Consider the following 20,355-nt stretch of genomic DNA (forward strand, 5'->3'; position numbering starts at 1 on the left):
AAATAAGGAGAAGAGAGAAAGCTGAAATAATATGAACACAAACAGCTCTTCATAACGCAATGGCAGAGCTCTCTTCAAACTGGAAGAAACTCCAAGCAGAACTCAAGAGCGGTACATCATCCAGTCCATCGTCATCGAAACGAAAATTAAAGGCTACTGCGCCAGGACCGGCGCCTAAGAAGCTCAAAGTCCCACCTTTGCCACCAAAAGCCAAGAAGCCAGCACCGCGAACAGCAGCATCGGATAAGGAGAAGGGAAAGAGGGCGAAGAGGCCTGGGCCCTGTCCATCATCCCGCTCGATGGGCGGCGTACAGAGCACAGAGACACCCCACCAACAAGGCAAACACGGCGTGTCGCCGTCTCTAGCCCTCTGGGCGGCCGACAATGGCATTTCTGCCGAGGCCATAGCAGAGGCGTACGATCTGGGTACCAAGGACCCCTCACTGGTGCTAGCCTCGGCAAAGGACAAGGTCAACCACGGGCTCACGGAAGGGTTAGAGGTGGGCAAGTTTGTCGCCATGGACTGCGAGATGGTGGGGGTCGGCGAGGGGGGCTACAAGTCCGTACTGGCGCGCGTGAGCTTGGTCGATTTCCACGGGAAGCAGATCTATGACTCGTACGTCAAGCCCATGGAGAAGGTGACCAACTGGCGAACGGCGGTGAGCGGCATCACGTCCCGCAACATGTGGTTCGCCCGCGAGTTCAAGGAGGTCCAACAGGTCGTCGCCGACATCCTCCAGGGCCGCATCCTCGTAGGGCATGACCTCAAACATGACCTCGACGTTCTCATGCTGTCGCACCCATCCGCCAGCATACGCGACACGGCGAGGTTTGTGGATTTCAAGAGGTACGGCCACGGCCGCAAACCGGCCCTCAGGACGCTGGCGCAGGAGATTCTGGGGGTCGAGATCCAGGCAGGTGCCCACTCGAGTATCGAGGATGCCAGGGTTGCCATGCTGCTGTTTCGGAAGCACAAGTCTGGGTTTGATGCGGATCATGCGAATCGGTTCGCGTCGAGGCCGGTGGCCGGGGGCCAAGGGAAAGCAAAGGGGAAGAAGAAGCGCAGTGGTTGATTGATGTCCGAGGGTGATTCAAAGAGGAAGTCTGGAATAAGAGATTACTGCATAGCCATATTTGCTTTTGATTCTTCCGTATATACATGGACAATACAGCTACTTTACTTCGCACTAGATAATCACAATGCAGAGAACTAAGTCATGATGTAATGATGCAATAATGCCGGTAGATGGCAGATGGCATATGCGAGTGCTTGTTGGATCTGTCACATAATATAGGCCCCACACACACTCTACTTTACGCGCAAAACGCGTCTCCCAGCTTCAACCTCAACTATCTACCATCTTCGATCTTCAAGAGCTGCACACGGCGTACCCTCCACTAAGCACTACCCGATCATGGCTCAACCAATCCTATCAATCAAAGAGGCCGATGCTCATCCTCCAAAATCAGTGGCCAACCTTCTCCCATGTCACGTCCACCACGACGGGCCTCTCGGCTCCATTGACAGCTACTGGAATCCCACAACGACCGAAGGTGAGTCCTCTTCTTCTACGCAGGGATGCATATCTCTCTGGCTAATCCGCTATAGACGGCACCAACATTGCCTACTTCCGCGGTCGGCGACTCAAGGGTAAGACGACAGTCCTCCCCGAACAGTACCGAGGCGTCGTAGCCGAGCGCGAGACAAAGGAGAAGCAGCAGACCAACGGTGCAGGTCAACCCTTGTCAGAAGAGGCGTCGAGGGAAGATGGAGATGCGGATGCAGAGAAGCCGGCGGAGACGGGGTCATTGCGGGTCACGGCCGAGTTTGACAGCATCGTTGTCTGGGGGCACGAGAGTGTCGCTTTGTCAGAGGAAGATCCGTACATCAGAAGTATAGAAGAGTGGCTGCAGGTTTCGGAAAAGGTAGGTTGGTGATATTTCCCTTCTTGGGGAGTTGTCCGTTGGAGACTCTTCATGCTGACCTATGGTAGATTCATGCGTATCCCAAGCCGGGAGGCAACTCACAGAAGTAAGGAGCAGATATGCTCTGATTTAGATATGGAGAGAGGCCGCAGCTTCTATACTCGGGGCAGATATGATTTGGATTACGTTGTCTACACTTTTATTCCCGTCCGGTATTGATTGGGACTGTACGATGACAAAGATGAGGACAGCTTGGATGAATTCATTGTTCAAAACTAATCAAGTGGCTGCTTCTGATCTCTCCACTCACGAATCATCCATAAGCATTATCTGTATGAATACGCATGAAGAGAGAATCTAGCTGCATATGCTGCCGAGCCCAGGCTGTAGCACCCAAGAATGCTTGACCGAGCAGCCAGGAACTGCTGCCGCACTCACATCTGTAAGTAGCTTCATGGATGATTTTCTTGTCCTTTTGAATCAAGCAATCAGACACATGTATCGACCTAGGATGCACTAGTAGGCAGAGACCGCTGTATTCACATTTACGGATCGTCGTGTGCTGTCGCCAGCAGGAAGCCCAGGGCCGAACCTATAGGGTAATCAGAACTCAACGAATCGACTTGGTGCAATGCAATCAATTAAAGTCGCGTCAACTGCAAGCCCCTCGACGCGTCATCTACGTGTTCTAGACGCGTTGCTCAATTTAGCCCTGATTCCAATCTTTCTCTCCCTGATCTCCCGCTTATCGTCAACTTTGCTGCCGTCCCATCACCATCCACGAGGGTGTCGCCTTGCCTCCTACCCTTCTCTCTCTCTCTTTCTCTCTGCCATTGCGATCACAGCCTCCATATCTCTCCTTTGACTCTTTCCTCCTTCTTCTTTAATCCCTCATACATTCCCTATCCATCTCTCCATTAATCATGGCCTCCAGCGAGGCTGGTTTCCCCATGTCCGACGCCCCCTCACGGGCGGCGTCGACCCCCAGGGCCATGGGTTTCCCCTCTTCGTCTTCGGCCAGACCTCGCGGCCCCCCATCTGAGAGCATCGGTGCTGCCAGTGATATTGATGAGGATGGATTCGCAGATGATCAGGTCCCCCACAGTTCGCGACGGCCAGATGCAGCAAATGTGCCGCTTGTCGAGGATCGCATCGGCAAGATGGTGCAGGACAACTTTCAGCAATTTCTTGAGAAGTGAGCTACTGCCCTCTATCTTCTTATCTTCTATACTCTCCCCCCATCTCTCTCCCTTTCTGCAATGGTGCTGACAAGGAAACCGTTTGCATCTGATAGCTACACAGAGGATCCCAACATGTCGGGCGCCCCCGCCTCCAGCGCCGTCACCACAGACAAGTACTACGTGGCCCAGATCAAGGGCATGCGCACATACCAATTGTCGACGCTGTATGTCGACTTCCAGCACGTCAACTCTTACCAGAACGGCAGCTTGGCCGACGCCATCGTGAGCCAGTACTACCGCTTCATGCCCTTCCTGACGACGGCCCTGCACAACATGATTGCCAAGTTCGAGCCGCAGTACTTTCGCGAGCACCGTCAGCCCAACTCGGCCAGCAACCTGACGACGTCGGCCGCCAGCCACATGGGCTCCGGCAGCCAGACGGACCCGACTTCAGTGTCGTCGTCGCAGCGGAGGGGCGACCGCCAGCATACTGACAGGCTCTTCTCCATCGCCTTCTACAACCTTCCGCTGGTTAATCGCGTGCGCGCCCTGCGGTCCGCCAATATCGGCCAGCTGCTGTCGATATCGGGAACGGTGACGCGCACGTCCGAGGTGCGGCCCGAGCTGTCCCTCGCCACCTTCAACTGCGAGGCCTGCCGCACCGTCGTACCCAACGTCGAACAGACATTCCGCTACACCGAGCCGACGCAATGCCCCAACGCGACGTGCCAGAACCGCGTGTCGTGGCGCCTCGACATCCGCCACAGCACCTTTGTCGACTGGCAGAAGGTGCGCATCCAGGAGAACAGCTCCGAGATCCCCACGGGCAGCATGCCCCGCACTATGGACGTCATCCTGCGCGGCGAGATTGTCGACCGCGCCAAAGCCGGTGAGAAATGCGTCTTCACGGGCGCTCTCATCGTCGTCCCCGACGTCAGCCAGCTGGGTCTGCCCGGAATGAAGCCCTCGTCTATCCGCGATGACCGGGACGGTGGACGTGGCGACGACGCGGGCGGCAGCGGTATCACGGGTCTGAAAGCCCTAGGTGTGCGCGATCTCACTTATCGCCTCGCCTTCCTTGCCTGTATGGTGACTCCCGACACGACGTCGTCGGGCCAGTCGGCGGCCAACAGCGCGGCAGACATTGTCAATGCCATGACGCACAACAACGCGGCCGAAACGGAGCAGTCGGTGGAGGAAGCGCAGGCAGCGGTGCTGGCGTCGATGAACCCGTCCGAGATTGAGGAGCTGCGAGATATGGTGCACGCCGAGGGCATCTACTCGCGGCTGGTCAACTCGATGGCGCCCATGGTGTACGGGCACGAGTACGTCAAGAAGGGTCTGCTGCTGCAGCTCGTGTCTGGCGTGCACAAGTCGACGGCCGAGGGCATGCAGCTGCGCGGCGATATCAACATCTGCATCGTGGGCGACCCGTCGACATCCAAGTCGCAGTTTCTCAAGTACGTGTGCTCGTTTGCGCCCCGGGCCGTGTACACGAGCGGCAAGGCATCGTCGGCGGCCGGTCTGACGGCGGCCGTGGTCAAGGACGAGGAGACGGGCGAGTTCACGATTGAGGCAGGAGCGCTGATGCTGGCAGATAATGGCGTGTGCGCCATTGACGAATTCGACAAGATGGACATAGCCGACCAGGTGGCAATCCACGAGGCCATGGAGCAGCAGACCATCTCGATCGCCAAGGCAGGCATCCACGCGACGCTCAACGCGCGGACGTCGATCCTGGCCGCCGCCAACCCGGTGGGCGGTCGATACAATCGCAAGACGACGCTTCGCGCCAACATCAACATGTCGGCGCCCATCATGTCGCGCTTCGACCTCTTCTTCGTCGTGTTGGACGAGTGCAACGAGCAGGTGGACCGACACTTGGCCGAGCACATCGTGGCCATCCACCAGCTGCGCGACGAGGCGGTGGAGCCCGAGTTCAGCACGGAGCAGCTGCAGCGGTATATCCGCTTCGCCAAGACGTTCCGGCCCGAGTTCACGCCCGAGGCCAAGGACCTCCTCGTCCAGCGGTACAAGGAGCTCCGCGCCGACGACAGCCAGGGCGGCGTGGGCAAGAACTCGTACCGCATCACGGTCCGCCAGCTCGAGTCCATGATCCGTCTGTCCGAGGCCATCGCCAAGGTCAACTGCACCGAAGACATCACGCCCGACATGGTCAACGAGGCTTACACCCTCCTCAGGTCGAGCATCATCTCGGTCGAGCACGACGACGTCGAGATCATGGCTGACGATGATGTCGACAGGGAGACGCGGGAAGAGGAAGAGGAAGACTCCCAGACTCTCCTGCGTGCTGCCAACACCGCTGCCGGCCCGGCTGCTGCTGCTGCTGCTGCTGCCACTGCCACTGACGGTCAGGGAGGAGGGAAGCGCAAGCTCACAATCACGTACGAAAAGTACATCAAGATGGTCAACGCCTTTGTCCAGCGCATCAACGACGACGAGGCCGGCACAGGAGATGGCGTCAACGGCCAGGTCCTGGTAGACTGGTACCTTGAGCAGAATGAGGATCAGCTCGACGGCGAGGAAGATTACCATCTGGAGAAGGCTCTTGCCAATATGGTTTTGAAGAAGATGGTCAAGGTATGACTGCGTTTCCCACCTCTGCCTATCCTTCTCAAAATTCTCTTACTTTCATTCAGTTTCTCGTGGTATTCACGTGTATATACTAACAATACACAGGAAAACATTCTCATGGCTCTCCGTGGCGAAGGTCTCACAGATGGCGATCAACCGAGTACATCTGCCTCTTCGACTTCTCAAGTCGTCTTCGTGCTCCATCCCAACTGCGCAGTTGAGGAATTCTAATTTGTCGTGTTTCATCGTCGTTGATAGAAAAAAAAAATATGTAAGAAATGATGGCATAAAGGGGGAAAAACACAGGCTGGGCCTGTATCAATGACGGCATGTTTTATATGATAAGGTGGACGTCCGACTCGCCACGTCAAGGGATTGGAGTTTAGGAGTTGGGCAATTTATATGTCTGTCAGATACATTTTTCATTTTCTTGTTTCTTTGTCACAAAATGAATCGACGCAAATCAAGTTGATATTGACCCTCGACATCTTCCTGGTTCCCAAGGTCAAGTCTCCCAAAGAGCGTATAATAACTAGACGAAAACCGCATGTTCCCTCTTCTTCTTGCCCATATCCGTTACCAACGCCTCTCATTCCCTTTTCTCTTTACCTTTCTCTTTCGTGAAATGACATGAGGAACTAGAAAAAAAAAGAGGGGAAGAAAGAACACAAAAAACACGGTCAATAAGATTCGTTGATTCGGCTGGAAGAGAGCTTTGACCAGGAGGAACAAGAAGAATAGGGAGGAAGAAACAAGAAGACTGGAGGGAGACAGAGAAAAAAGATAGGCATCTCTTTCCTGGCTTTGAGAAAGGGAATCAGACAACCGGGTAGAATCAAAGAGAAGAGTGTGATAAGGAAAAAGGTAAGTAAGAAAAGGAACTATGTTGTAATGGGAGCTTCCTGGATGGTAACAAAAAAAAAGCCCCTATTTGCAATCCGGCGCTCATTGATACAAAAGTAAAAAGGGAAAGAAACATAAATACTCGGAACTCTCTCTCCCTCTCCCTGTTTCCCTTGCAAAAATAGAAGGGACAACTTATTGATCCCGACTATGAAAAAAGAACAAGGTTGGCATAGCATATATATAACCTTTTTTCCGCTTCAAAAGGGGAGGGAAGGATGTGATGACAACGGCCCTGGCCTTGGGTCCTCCTCCCTGGGTCCTCCTCCCTCTCTCCTTGCAGTGTTGTTTCTTCAAAAGAGTTTTTGCTGTTGTACAATGTTTCCTGTTTATGTCGTGGCTTTGATGCCATTGTTGTCTTGTTTGTAATGAGAAGGCTGCTTTCGACCGTGGTAGTAGCAATGACGTTTGATCTGACGCCGTTTGCTATCCTCTTCTGTTTCTGCCTTGTTTGTCCCGTCTAGAGTAGCAACCTATGCCTGTGTGGAGGACTGGTTCTGGGCGCGGCGGTTGTTCCAGTTCTCGGACGTCTTGCGGTTGCCTCCGCGTGCACGACGTCCGCTGTGGTTATGACTCTGGCCATTGCTGCCGCTACCGTGGTTGTTGCTGCTGCTGCTGTTGTTATTGTTGTTGTTGTTGTTGTTGTTGTTGTTGTTGTTGTTGTTGGACGAAGGGGTTGCAGGCGCAGTCTCACGCTGAGGGTGAGGGTGAGAGCTCGGGTCCGTCTTTTCGCTGTTGCGGTGGGTACTACGGTGGCCTCTGCTGGATTTTCCATGGCCACCGATGCCGCCACCTCCTCCGCTTCGACTCCCTCGGCTGCTAGACGACTGGAAGAATCCTGAAATAGTCTTGGCCGGTCCCATACCGGGCAGGTGAATCCTCACAGCGCCGACACTGTTGCCCGACTCGATGACGAAGTGGAAAGGCTCCGCAGCGGCAGCCTGGACGACGAACCTCTTGGGCAGAGACTTGGCAGGCACCTCTGCTGGCTGCCAGGCAGCGTCGGGGACGATATGCGGCAGCTTGACGAGGGGCAGCGAGCCAATCTCGGGCTCGTTGAAGCATTCCTCAGCCAGGGGTTTGGATGAGCTGTCCTGGACCAGGGCAGCGGGGACGACGCCGTCAGAGAGCAGTAGCGGGGTGGGCAGGGACACGGTGGCTGCATCTTCGACCAGAGCTTGATCCAGCGCACTCTTGCTCGAGGCGTCGACAACCATGGGCTTGGGCGACGCGTGCTTGTTGTCGTTGTTGAGCAGTGTATCGATCCTCTTCTGCCAATCCCTCTGCGTCGCCGCCTTCTCGCCAGATAGACGGGACTGCTTATTCGGCTGCTGCTGCTGAGATGACGCCGTGCCACCTGTGTAAGGCGTCTGGGTCGCCCAAGCCAGCGGAGCAGGGCGAACATGCGCCTGTTGAGGCTGCTGGCGAGGCGGTTGCGGTTGAGCCACGGAGGGAGGGAGCTTGACGACAGGATGAGGCCTAGGAAGCGACACGTGAGGGTGAACGGTGCTCCCATCGTAGACCGGGTGGCCTTCCAAGGTTGGAGGAGGCGGCGTCGGGGAAGCGGACCGAGACGAGTGGGTAGTCATGCCATCGACTCTGGCATCCCTAGAGGGGAAGAAGCGAGATGTCCTTGCCTGTGAAGACGGGCCCTGTCCTGGTTGCGACAGGATAGAGCTATTGGCAGTGCCTGAGCCGATGACACCGGTGTGGGTTGCAGGTGTGTGTGCAGGAAGCTCTCCTCCAGCCGCCGGAACACCGCTACCGCCCATGGCGAGCCTCGAGCCGTCGCCGGCGACGGAGACGGGGCGCCATTTATCCTTGATGGATGGCTGAGTGTCCTCGAGCGATGTAGAACGGTCGGTGGCGGTTCGCTCAGCAGCCAGCCTCTTATCGCTCTCAATGACCGAGTTGGCCCACCTGCTGGAAGAGAGGAGGTCCGAACCCGGCGCCGTGTAGCGAGACGGGCGCGATCCAATCAGCCCAGGTGGCGGCGGCTGCGCGGGACGGCTTCGGGGCGACTCTGCTGGAGGAGCGACAGGCGGGCCGATGGGTGCCGGCCCCTTGCCCGGCTGAGCCTGCCCCTGGGGCTCAGGTTGCGAGCCCGGTATACGACCTAGGTCAGGGTTAAATGTACCGTTGCCGAGGCCGCGGTCGTTGTTGGGGGACCCCCACACACTGCGGATAGGCGCTGGGGCGCCGGGAACCCAACCGCCGAGGCGGTCAGAGCGGCCACCAGCCCAGAGGGGCTGTCGTGACTCCTGGCCGTGGGAGGCACGTCTCGGGGCCGAGTAATGAGGCAGGCCATTGTCCGCGTGGCGTGGACCGGCCTTTCCGTCTACTCCGTCTACAGGCTCTCCCGAGGACAAAGGACCCTGAGCGGGGACCTGATCCTGGGCCTGACCCGAAGCATGAGGTTGGGCGTGGGTCTGAGCCGGTGTACTAGGGGGGTCGGGATGGACTCTCTTCTGGATCTGCGTCGGCCTGGGTAGCTCTTCCTTGGTCGGGGACGCCTCGGGCTTGTCGCCCTTTTTCTTGGGCGGAGGGCCCATAGCATCGAGTTTCTTCTGGATGCGTTCACGCTTGGCAGCCTCCTCGGCAGCCTCCTGTTCCTGTCGACGCTTACGAGCGAGTTCTGTGCGCTCTCGCATGAGGTTTCTCTGGAACTCGATATCGTCCATCGACTGCGGCGCCGGGGCCTGGGGGAAACCCCCTCCCGGCGGGTCCTGATTCAGGCTAGCAAAGGTGGTTCCTGGTGATGGCCCGGGGGGGTATCCATGCTGGCCTTGGTGTGGGTATCTGCCGTGCGAAGCTGGCATGACTGATGGCGAGACGGGGCTTGCCACAGATCCGGCATGCGAAGAAGATCTCTGAATTCCGGCTGGGTCAGTAGGCGGGTGTATATACCCGTCTGGGAGTTTGCCCTGGCGCTGGAAAACGGTCCCGCTCCCACCGCTGACGTTGGAAGACCCGCGTCGCCTTGCAAAGTGGCTGCCATCGTGGCTGGTCCTGCGGGTCTGGAATGCGCTTGACGGTTCAGCAGGGTGGTCGCCACCAGCCGAAGGCCGCTGCAAGACCGACGTGTGTCTGGCCTGGTCTGCCCTGAAGGCTCCGCGGCCATCAGGGACGGGTTCATAGCGCCCAGATTGGGAGTTGAAAAGCTCTCGGTTCCCGTGTGACGCTCCTTCACGCCACGATGAGCGACCACCAAACTCGTCAGCGGCAAGTTCCCTGGTCGGAGGCGGCGGGTAGCCCATGTGGTTGTTGTTCCTTAGGGTCATGGGCTCCCCGGGACCTCCGCGGAAGAAGGGAGCCGAATGGTCAGGGATAGACGGAGAGGTCCTATCCACGGGGGGGAGTGTGGCCCAGGGAGATTTGGCTGGCTGCTGCGGCAACGGGGGCTTGGCCACTAGCGAAGGCTTTTCTGGGGCAGCGCTTCTAAGGACCATGACCCGACCAGAGGGGAGACCAGCGGGCTTCGGGTGGGCGGCAGTAACGGAGGCAACAGCGGCTGCTGGTGCTGGTGCTGGTGCTGGTGCTGGGGAGGGAGCAGGTGGCCCTGCCTTATCTGGCTCTGCGCCATGGGCCCCTGGCGACTCTTCATGGCCGTGACCTTCTTCGTTATGGGGCAGGGTCGTCTTGGTACCGTCGGTCCAGGTAATAGCCTCGGGAGTCCAGTCCTCGTCATCATCGTCCAGATCGGCCCATTTGTTCTGCCCTTGCGTATCTTCCTCCTCGAGGCGGCTAGCGACATGGATTCCATATTTCTTGAGCTCATCATCGGTCAACTTTTTTGGGTCTGGAGCTGGGACGGCTGTGAGATGGGACCAAAAGGATATTTGTCAGCTGAAGGTCAAACGGGTGAGGCGCATAACGCAGCGTGCTTCTCTATCCGAGAAGGGGGGTTTTCAACGTACGCCTGTTCTTGTTCCAGACGGCACTAGGATCCGGGGCAGAGGCGGGCTTGCCTCCATTCATGGCCGCAGCGCGAGAAGCCGCGTCGCGTGCGTTGCCGGTCTTGGCAATCAAGCGTGGGCGAGCGGCGGACAGGGAGGTAGAACCCGGAGGTGGCGTATTGGAACCGCTCTTGATCTTGTCGCTAGTCTTGGTGATGCTGGCGGGGGGTGGTGCTTTGGAAGCGAGGAAGGTCTTGTTGACGGACACGGCCTTGAACGTAGCAGGCTTCTTAAGGGACGGCGTAGTGCGGCCATGGTCCTTCGTCTTGGAGCTGTCTGTGCGAGAAGCTTCGGTATCCGAGCCACCGCTGGCGCTGGCGTCGGCCGAGTTTGTCTGGTCTTCGACGCTGGTGATGCGCTTATTCTCGACTTCATCGTGGTTGCTTGTACCATTCATAGCCGGGGCTGTTGAGTCGTCGACATGATGCTGCTGCTGCTGCTGCTGTTGTTGTTCTTGCGCAGTGCTTAACTAGTTTTTTTCCCTCGAATGTCAGTTTTCGGGCCCACACGACAATATGCCCAAAGCACAGCTCCTCCCAAACGGTTTATATTCCCGTGTCCACGCTCGACATCCGAGGGGCGTTCCATCTCTTCTTATCCATCTCTGAATACTCACAAGCTCGTGGTTTGGCGAGGTAGACACATCGGCAGGACTATCAACAGTGGGCGCTGTGGCCATCATACGTCGTGGAGGGGCGCCGTGGATGATGCGACACGTTGACTCGATTGCCGTGGGGCACTCGTATTGGAGACACGAGATTTGAGCTGAGCGCGTGAGAGCTGAGCAAGACAGCTGACAATTTTTTGGGGGTTTGCGAGGCGTAAGATAAAGCTAGATGGACCAACTCGCGCGAACAACGATGTGGTGGCCTTGGGGGAGGGTGTGGAACCTCGGCGGTTGGTCTGATGTACAATCGGCGGGGAAGGGTATCACGCAACGCTCGTGGGTCGATAGACGATCGGATCAAAAAAAGGGATTATTGGACCGATGATTCAGCTGCGGCCGCGATGAAGTTGAGTACTAAAAAGAAGGAAAAAGAGAAAGGAGAGAAGGGAGGAAGGGGGGAGAGAGGGGGGGTAGGTGCTTGGATTGCGAGGGAGACGATGGAGGAGAGGAAAGGCTTTTGGCCATGCGGCTGTGACGAGGTTTGCTGTGCAGTTCTTGCAGTGCAGGTGCGGCAGGTGCAACTGGGCACGGGAAGGTAGGCAAGCAAGAGCCACCGGTCAGTGCGCTACGTGCGCTATAAGTGGATGCATACGAGATTCCCTTGGGCCTGTCCACCACTGTAAGTCACTACTTAGGCGGCCAATTCACACATGGGCACCTTCTTTCTTTTTTCTTTTTTTTTTTCTCTAAAGGCCAGTTGTCAGCGGAAGGGGGGTGTTTATCCCTGTGCTTACAGTGTAGCAACCCGCTAAATGGCCTGGAAATACAGCACTAGATTCGCTATAATCCCCCACCAGCTACATGGAGGCTACTGGTAGTAGTGTACAGTAACTGCCGGACAACTGGCCAGCACTGCCTGCCCAGAAATCGCCGCATCCAGCATGTACGTATGAGCTCAATTCTGCAGCCAACCGAGGATACAGCCGACACCGGCTGTATTTGCAGAGCTTGCCGTCCATTCATGATAGACATTTGTTGCTTAGTACTAGAGTAAAAAATATGTCAGGAGCATCGCCAGTGGACAATCGTGATATTATTTGGCTTGATCATCACCTAGGTACACTAATACAGTTTATGCCGTGTCTTACGGCTACCGAAGCTTGGCTCTAGAAGGATGAGGAGATAGAAAAGACACATCTTGAAGCCAGTCACAGTTGACACTTTGACACGAGGTACAAAGGGAAGCTTGTTATTGCGCCAAGACACGCTCTAGTAGTTCCAGGTTATGTACACAGCCATTTGCCGCACTCGGAGGAAGGATTTGTTGTTCTTGTTGTTGTTGATGAAGGTGGTGGCGGTGATAAAAATGGCGACGTCCCATCCGAGTTTCCATCATCCATCTCGAGCCATTTAGTGAGCGTTGTTCTTGTGGTGACCTTGGAAGAATGTCAGTACTCCTGTGAGGAAAGAGAGGAGAGGTAGAAGAAAGACGTACGGAGGTGGAAGTAGTAGTTCTGGGCGTAGCCAATGCCGACGAGGAAGACGAGGGCGTGGATGACGGCTGCAAGCTTCGTCAGTAAGGAGGTTCCAATTATCTCGTCCCCACAACTTCAAGAAGGGAAGGGGAAGAAAACGTACGCTTCACCGACGCGTTCTTGCCAAAGTACTTGGCCTGGTAGCGGCCCAGGAGACCCTTGGCCTGGACCTGGGGGGCGGCACCACGGGGGAGCTTCTCGTAGAAGCTGACGACACGCTGCATGCGCAGAGCGTCAGGAGCGCCGCCGATGGCCTATTTTGAACCCACGTTAGCCTCTGAGCCAAGCCAATTGTCTGAGTATATCCAATGTCGCCGCATGGAAGCTCACGATATCCCTGCAAGCTGGGATATCCCTCTTTGACAAGACGATTCGGACGCGCGCGCTCGATTGCGCGTTGTGGGGGAGGGCTTCAAATTGAGGGATCGAATGGGGAATTTTGGCATCGTACCTTGGGAGAAGCCACCTATGTAACCGCCAAGTCAGCATCATCATGTTTTTGAGGAGGGGGCAAGGGGGGGGGTTGTCCAGTCTCTCTCTCTCCCGTTGACCCGAAAAGAGCAAGGATTTCGAGATTGACCATCCCTCGGGGAAACCACGCACCTTAGGGGGGATGAGGGTCGAGAGGGCGCGGCGCTGAACGAAACTCATATTGGCGGTTGAAGGTGGGGGGGGAGATGTCTAGATGCTGCGGGTTGATTGAATTGAGATGGTGGTGGATTTAAGGGAAAGGGATTCTCTCTATCTTCTCTCTTCGGTTGCTGCTAGCGACGAGTTTCCCCGAAAAAGGACTCAAAAAGGCCAAAGCCGCAGACGGTGGAACATCGGAACCCGGGGAAAATATTCTTCCGCTTCATCCAATCAAAGCTTACCCCATTCTCTCCGAGTAATCCTCTCCACAACAACTCCACGTCAAGCCCACGGACGGGCCCCAAACCCCATATTCTCGAACTACTCAATCCTAGTGAGTACCCGGATTGAATTGCATCAGTCGAATCCCTCACCCGTCAATCAACCGTCACCATGGCCTCAATCCGTTCCCAGGGCGCAGCTAGGCTCCTGCGGTCGGCTGTCGCACCCTCCGTCTCCCCCGTTCGCTTCAAGACAACTACTGCCGCCGCCGCTGCTGCTGCTCCCAACTCGGCTACGACGCCTGTGCCTACTGGTCCTTCCGAGTCCAGCCAGCCAGACTACTCCATCGCTCCCGACAAAGCTACGTCGTGCGTTTAACTCTCTCTCCGTCTCTCGCCAATCTACTCTCAAAGCTCAGAGAGAGATGTATCTATGCATGCATGTATATAGTAGTACTGATTGGACTTCTGTCTCTAGGACCTACACCCCTGTCCCGAAGCGTATCCAGGATGGTACAGAGGACGTCGTCCCTGCAGCCGTCACATCTGGTGCACCATTGGAGCTCCAAGCTCGCACCGTCCGGTATGTTTCTCCCTACTTGTCTGTCTCTTCTCCAAACTACTTCATCTCTAGTAGAAACACACTGAGATGCGACAACGGTAACATGGCTGACATCCATCACAGCATCTACAAGGAAGCCAAACCCGCCACCCAATCTGGCTCCTTCCGCAGCACCCACTGGCGCATGGACTGGGACATTCTCCCCAAGGGTCACAGGTGGGAGAACCCTCTGATGGGATGGCAGTCGTCTGGCGACTTCATGCAGGGCACCAACATCCACTTCAACACCAAGGAGGCCGCCATTCGCTTCGCTGAGAGGCAAGGCTACGAGTACTTTGTCCAGGAACCCAAAGAGCGCAACTTTGGTGTCAAGGCCTACGCCAACAACTTTCTCTACTCGGAGAGAAAGCTCAAGCACATCAGGACCAAGTAAACCGTTTGAGGCCAGGTCCAGGTAGAGATAAAACAAGAAAAGGATCGCTGTTTGTAGCTGCTAAGGGAGAAAGAGGTATTAGAAAGAGATCAATATGGGGGGCAAAGGCCCAGCCACGGATCCCAGCTGACCACTTACTGTACATACAAGACGCAATCACTATCACCTTTTCCCCGTCATACCATATCAACTATAATGTAGTTGTATAAAGCATCGTGGCACTCACGAGTTGTGCAAGACCTGTATAGACAGTGTCATTGTTGCCCTCGGGCTGGTATACTGGTAGTAGAAAATATAAGAACGCCTCGAGCGGATCCCAAATTTGCCTCCAGAGTCGCTCAAAAAGCAGTAATCAAAACATGAGGCAGTGGTTCCCTTTCCTTCAGGACCAACGCCATGGAATCATTATACACGCAAACGAGAAGCATCATCATTAAAAAAAAAAACCGTTTAGACCGTCATCACAACTTCAGGTGTGTCATTGTTGGAACCATCATTGTCTTCACTGCGCAAGCCGATATCGAGCTTAGGTGGGATAGGTATGCCGTATTCACGGGCTCGGTTCTCGGTGTAGCATCGCATCCTGAGAAGCGTACGAAGACCCGACGCTGTCTGCAGGGAGCGGTTGGCCATGATGGCACTGTTGACTTTTTCGGCAGCGTCTTGACGAAGAGCTGGGTCGAGGAGTGCAGCCAGCTGCGGCTCCAGAGAGTCGTGGGGGATCATGAGAAGAGCCATCGTCAGCTCCAGGTCTTCCAGGAACTGAGGGTTGGCCGGTGCACGGGGGCCCAAGTGTTCCGTAGCGAACTGTATCGCTTGCGAGACGTCACCGTCAGGCGCGCTACATGACCGGATCAGCTCGATAAGCTGGAGCCGGAGCAGCAAAAAGTGGAGGCCCTCGTCTTCCTCGAGAATCTATAATTCATGGTCAGAACATGAATCACATGTTTTGCAAATCCAAGCAAGAAAATTTTGATGAGTGGGGATTTGTTCATAAAAGGTGGTTGTTTATCATCAACGGCCCGGAGGCCTAAGCGTGGTGCATGTATAAACTCATGTTTTAATCATCAGGGTATGGGTGGTAGAGTAGAAGGACAACAAGAGTGGCATAAGAGGTAGCGTAACATACCGAAGGGTTGATATCATTAAGGGCCTCAATGGCAGCCTCAAACCTACCATTGTAGATATGGTCCCGAATATCCCACCGAGCCTGCAGGAAATCCTCTTCATCTCGGTCCGGAAGGTTGGCCTCCCTTGCAAAATTGGCAGCCGCCTTGGGGTAGCCCTCTACATTGAAGTAGTGCATAATCAGAGCATTGATATCACTATAGGGTCGTTGTTAGTCACACCGTAAAAGACAGGATGATCTGTAGGTTCAAGTGAAGGAAAGAAGGACGCGAGATTCAGGTGAAGAAGAAGTGATATCGTTTTCTCCGCATTGATATCTAGGAGAGATTCCCATTGATAAAGCAATCATCATATAGTCGCGTGGGTTGGTCTGGGGGGGAGACGGTGGCCAAGGAAATGAAGATTAGGAGATGTAGTAGTCGTACCTTTTCGGGGGCTTAGCCTCCCATACCCGACGCTCCCAGTCGTGCTTGGCCGGTGTGGTTGTAGAAGACGACGACATTATAGAAATGTACAGAGCTCAGTGTCTCTGTCAGCGAGTCACGCCCTATTCCGTCTCGTAGTCTGTCGGCAGCCCAGCACGTTGCCTGAGTGAGGCTGAGAGGCGGGGAAGGAGGACGGTTGGGAGAGAAAAAGACAGATTGTTGAAAAACAACAGTGACAGGCACCGAAGTTTTACAAAGGGGTGCCTATTCAAGTGGGCGGCATCGGATACGTTTGCTGCGCAGGAAAGAATCCCAGGGCAGACAGAAAGCTTTTCTGAAAGGTGATGAAAGGAAGATAAAGAAGAGAAACTAGAGTTGGAGAAAAAATACTGAAGCTTGACAGGAGCAGAGGGGAGTTATTACGGGCCGAAGAAGCACCCGACCAATTAGATGAAGTTATACACTGGAGCCCTGCCCTGCGGCTAGTAGCAGATGAGTCAGCAGCCGATGCATGCTGATGATAGGCATTGGCGTCCCGTATTCGATCCCAAGCTCCGTTTTCCCTTATGCGAGCATCACAAAGACGGTCACATGCAAAGTGAGAAATCAGTCTCGTGGTGTCAATAAGTGTCTTCTCTGCCAACAGTCTTTCTTATTCGTCCTCATATGAAGATATATACATACTATTATACGGTAACCCCAAAAACGTCGATCACAGCTCAGCTAGACGACCCATGAGCGTGCAATCCTCTTAGTGACAGTAGTTCTCCAGCACATCGTTCACTGAAAAAAAGGACAGTTGGCTCAGTTGAACTGCGCTGTTTACGTTTTAATATACGGTAGATTAACGCAGAAACGGTGGCCCTCCGTTCTCGTACTGACCATCAACGTCACAACCCTCGTCGATTTCCCACGATCCTTCAGTCCAGGATCATGCATCTCTGCTGGTATCGCCACCTTTCACCAGCCTCGTGTTCGTTAACCCCAGCCCAATTTTATACTGGGCTCTTTTCTTGCTTCCTCTTCGCCCTCGCTGACCGCTTCCTCACCCGCACAATTTGACTTCCTTCATATTCTTGTGACATATCCCTTTTTTTCTGCACCTACCGTCTTGTTTTTTTTTTACCGTGGTGTGGTGGGGACTTTTTGTCGCACGACGAAGATAACCAATTCCATCTTGAGAGAATCGGTCGTCGTCAACAACGACACAGGCCAAACGAAACCAAGCAAGGAGAACCTTGGGTCTGGGACGTAAAAATGACTGAGCTAGAGAGCCATGTCACGATACAGAAAAGGTCGTTTTACTCGCCGCCATGGGCGGATGTGAGTATCATTGCCGTGGCTGGTAGTTCGGGCTCGGGCAAATCAACCATTTCCCAGGCCATTGTTCGGAAACTCAATCTTCCTTGGGTTGTTATCTTGTCCATGGTACGAATATTGCCGACCCAAGAGAAGACGTAGAGAAGAGAGGGGTAGGGGACGTGTACTAACAGTTGTATAGGATTCCTTCTACAAGACTCTGACGCCTGAGCAATCCAAATTGGCATTTGCCAATGAATACGACTTTGACTCGCCAGCTGTATGACATATTATCTCTCTCCCTTCAAAACATACATACGAAAGTTCAGGTTGTCTCATTGAAAATAGGCCATCGATTTTGACATTCTCGTCGAGAGGTTACGGGACCTCAAGGCCGGGTAAGAGGTTTTTTGCAATCCAAGTCTGCCATATACTTGGCCTCAACCGGTTAATAATTGGTGGAATCACTCGCAGGAAGCGTGCCGAGATCCCCGTGTATTCCTTCGAGCAGCATCAGCGTCTAGAACGGACAACTTCTATTTACTCACCGCACGTCCTCATTCTCGAAGGCATCTTTGCTCTGTACGACCCTCGGGTCCTCGAACTTTTGGATATGGGGGTATGTTTGAGATCGATTCCCTCCTACTATCTCGACTACATACCTCGATTAAATGCCTGGGAACTGCTGTGATACACGAACATCTAACTCGGCGACGCCTGATAGATATATTGTGAGGCAGACGGCGACACATGTCTTGCACGACGTAGTAAGTTGAGACGGATGGTATTTTCTCGTATGTTCTAATCTGTATATGCTGACGTCTCCTCCCAGTTATTCGTGACGTCCGTGAGCGAGGGCGAGATATCGAAGGCTGTGTCAAGCAGTGGTTTGCCTATGTGAAGCCCAACTTTGAGAAGGTGGTTAACTATTACCTGGAACCATCCTGACATATTTGAAGATCGAACCCGGCTAATGATTCTATCCAGTACGTTGAACCTCAGAGGAAGATGGCCAACTTGATTGTCCCTAGAGGTATTGAGAACCAAGTGGCACTGGGTAAGTACTCCGATATTCATCTCCAATGTTCACTTCATCCCAAGACACGGTCAAGTGCCTGACTCATAGAAATGGATCTGACAAATGGCAGACATTATGGTGCAATACATTGAGCGCAAGCTGTTTGAAAAATCGAGGCATCACCGCGATGCCCTGTCCAAGCTCGAGATGGAAGCCAAAGATCGACCTCTATCGAGCCGGGTCGTTATACTCCCCGACACGGCGCAGCTCAGGTTTATGCATACGATCCTACAGGACATTGACACCAATGCCGAGGATTTCATCTTTTACTTTGACCGATTGGCGAGTCTGATAATCGAGCAGTGAGTTGCCCCTGTTGTCCTTGTCTGCAGGAGAGGGGCCGTGCTCTCTTTCTCTACCTTGACGGAACATGAAGGGACAGATTCACTGACGGAGAGGCTTCGACAGAGCCCTCAACAACGTCCATTTCAAGTCCCAAGTCATCGAGACCCCCCAGGGATACAAGTACCAGGGACTGGCACCAAAGGGAGAGGTCAGCGCTGTGATCGTGCTCCGGGGCGGGTCGGCCTTTGAGTCAGCGCTGCACAAGACGATACCGGACTGCAGGACGGGTCGGGTTCTCATCCAGTCCAATTACTCGACCGGGGAGCCGGAGCTGCACTATCTGACGCTGCCCGACGACATTAACGAGCACGAGAGCGTCCTACTCCTAGACACGCAGATGGCCAGCGGCGGGGCGGCCCTTATGGCGGTGCAGGTCCTGGCTGATCACGGCGTGGCCCTGGATAGGATCGTCCTGGCCACGTACTCGGCCGGCAGAGTGGGTCTGCACCGACTTACGACGGTGTTCCCGGAGATCACGGTGGTGGTGTGCAACATTTTGGCGGACCAGGAGCCCCGATGGGTCGAGCAGCGATATTTCCGGTGCTGATGATGGGGAAGAGGGCCGGGAGTGTTGTCATCTGTACAGGTAGATATTCACCTTGGGATGCGAGCATCAAATGGAAACGGCAACAATTGAGCATAGTACGAGTATACGAGCAGAGGCACCAACGGCCGATATACGTACTGCTATTGTTTTACTCGTAATAATGCTACATGTACATATATATATATATATAATAGTACGGTCACGGAGTGCTATGCTGCAGATCGAATTACAACGTAGAGATTGATAACGCGCGTACCCTTTGTATCATGATCGGGAATAATAGCAACCAAAAGAATACCGAGGGCACTCGTAATACGGAGATGTTCTATCGGCGGTGAGCAGAGGGGACAGGCCGAGACGGCATCGCGGATACCGACGGACAGGCGAGCTTAGAAGCGAAGGGACGTGGGACACTGTAATTAAAAAGAGGGCAGGTACTATGGAGTCGGGGCCGGACATCACATACCTACCCACTTGCTGCGGTCCAAGAAGGGGCGAGAGAAAAAAAATCATTACGAGTACATATATAATAGTGCCGAGAATGATTCGCTCCTTCTACGGCAAGAGCCAGTGGCTTTGCGAGTAATAAATACATAATGACAGCCCAGGGGGGGGAAGGCGCTACCTCGGTGGTCTAGGATGGACTTTCTCCACCTGAACGCCCGGGACTCCGACTTGAACTTGAGAGGTTTGCGGCAGCGGCGGGATGAAATGGGCGCTAGGACATATAATACGTGGGAAGGGTTCAGGGTCAAAGTATATATATTATCTGGGTACCCGATGCAATGGCTGCAATTATGGCTGAAAGCGAATGAGACCCGTGTACCCTGGTATCCGCTCATACATATATACTCAGCGTACCAGAAGGGCTCTAGGAGAGGGGCCAGGGCCCAGGGCTACCCAAAATGGGATACTGGGGCTCATGTATGACGCCAGAGATTCACCATGAGCCTAGCCAAATAAACAACTGGCAAGCGCGGATGG

At 54.5% G+C, this 20,355-nt stretch overlaps 8 protein-coding genes across 8 annotated transcripts; 5 read left to right on the plus strand and 3 right to left on the minus strand.

The window, feature by feature from the left end:
• Positions 1-59: 59 nt before the first annotated feature.
• Positions 60-1,073, plus strand: GMORB2_4214 (RNA exonuclease 4; the record flags this gene model as incomplete). Its single annotated transcript, XM_035466189.1, has 1 exon — positions 60-1,073. The coding sequence occupies one exon, from the start codon at positions 60-62 to the stop codon at positions 1,071-1,073; it is 1,014 nt and encodes a 337-aa protein (XP_035324026.1).
• Positions 1,074-1,415: 342 nt separating this feature from the next.
• GMORB2_4215 (ribonuclease H2 subunit C) lies at positions 1,416-1,938 on the plus strand (the record flags this gene model as incomplete). The annotated part of the gene is made up of 2 exons (XM_035466190.1): positions 1,416-1,554; positions 1,610-1,938. 2 exons carry the CDS (start codon positions 1,416-1,418, stop codon positions 1,936-1,938), a joined length of 468 nt encoding a protein of 155 aa, XP_035324027.1.
• Positions 1,939-2,849: 911 nt separating this feature from the next.
• Positions 2,850-5,933, plus strand: GMORB2_4216 (DNA replication licensing factor MCM6; the record flags this gene model as incomplete). Its single annotated transcript, XM_035466191.1, has 4 exons — positions 2,850-3,121; positions 3,221-5,324; positions 5,532-5,708; positions 5,808-5,933. The coding sequence occupies 4 exons, from the start codon at positions 2,850-2,852 to the stop codon at positions 5,931-5,933; spliced, it is 2,679 nt and encodes an 892-aa protein (XP_035324028.1).
• A 1,145-nt stretch (positions 5,934-7,078) lies between these two features.
• Positions 7,079-11,240, minus strand: GMORB2_4217 (uncharacterized protein; the record flags this gene model as incomplete). Its single annotated transcript, XM_035466192.1, has 3 exons — positions 7,079-10,419; positions 10,523-11,030; positions 11,178-11,240. 3 exons carry the CDS (start codon positions 11,238-11,240, stop codon positions 7,079-7,081), a joined length of 3,912 nt encoding a protein of 1,303 aa, XP_035324029.1.
• Positions 11,241-12,578: 1,338 nt separating this feature from the next.
• GMORB2_4218 (F-type H+-transporting ATPase subunit f) lies at positions 12,579-13,354 on the minus strand (the record flags this gene model as incomplete). Its single annotated transcript, XM_035466193.1, has 4 exons — positions 12,579-12,604; positions 12,664-12,729; positions 12,807-12,957; positions 13,307-13,354. The coding sequence occupies 4 exons, from the start codon at positions 13,352-13,354 to the stop codon at positions 12,579-12,581; spliced, it is 291 nt and encodes a 96-aa protein (XP_035324030.1).
• Positions 13,355-13,726: 372 nt separating this feature from the next.
• GMORB2_4219 (NADH dehydrogenase (ubiquinone) Fe-S protein 4) lies at positions 13,727-14,549 on the plus strand (the record flags this gene model as incomplete). The annotated part of the gene is made up of 3 exons (XM_035466194.1): positions 13,727-13,923; positions 14,033-14,137; positions 14,240-14,549. The coding sequence occupies 3 exons, from the start codon at positions 13,727-13,729 to the stop codon at positions 14,547-14,549; spliced, it is 612 nt and encodes a 203-aa protein (XP_035324031.1).
• Positions 14,550-14,999: 450 nt separating this feature from the next.
• On the minus strand, positions 15,000-16,179 carry GMORB2_4220 (Pfam:RanBPM CRA; the record flags this gene model as incomplete). The annotated part of the gene is made up of 3 exons (XM_035466195.1): positions 15,000-15,464; positions 15,679-15,874; positions 16,103-16,179. The coding sequence occupies 3 exons, from the start codon at positions 16,177-16,179 to the stop codon at positions 15,000-15,002; spliced, it is 738 nt and encodes a 245-aa protein (XP_035324032.1).
• A 1,180-nt stretch (positions 16,180-17,359) lies between these two features.
• GMORB2_4221 (uridine kinase) lies at positions 17,360-19,371 on the plus strand (the record flags this gene model as incomplete). The annotated part of the gene is made up of 9 exons (XM_035466196.1): positions 17,360-17,512; positions 17,604-17,681; positions 17,750-17,799; positions 17,876-18,020; positions 18,126-18,168; positions 18,234-18,319; positions 18,389-18,458; positions 18,550-18,781; positions 18,888-19,371. 9 exons carry the CDS (start codon positions 17,360-17,362, stop codon positions 19,369-19,371), a joined length of 1,341 nt encoding a protein of 446 aa, XP_035324033.1.
• Positions 19,372-20,355: the final 984 nt, after the last annotated feature.

Source organism: Geosmithia morbida (genome assembly GCF_012550715.1).
Source record: "Geosmithia morbida isolate 1262 chromosome Unknown scaffold_2, whole genome shotgun sequence".
In the NCBI taxonomy this organism is placed as follows: Eukaryota; Fungi; Ascomycota; class Sordariomycetes; order Hypocreales; family Bionectriaceae; genus Geosmithia; species Geosmithia morbida.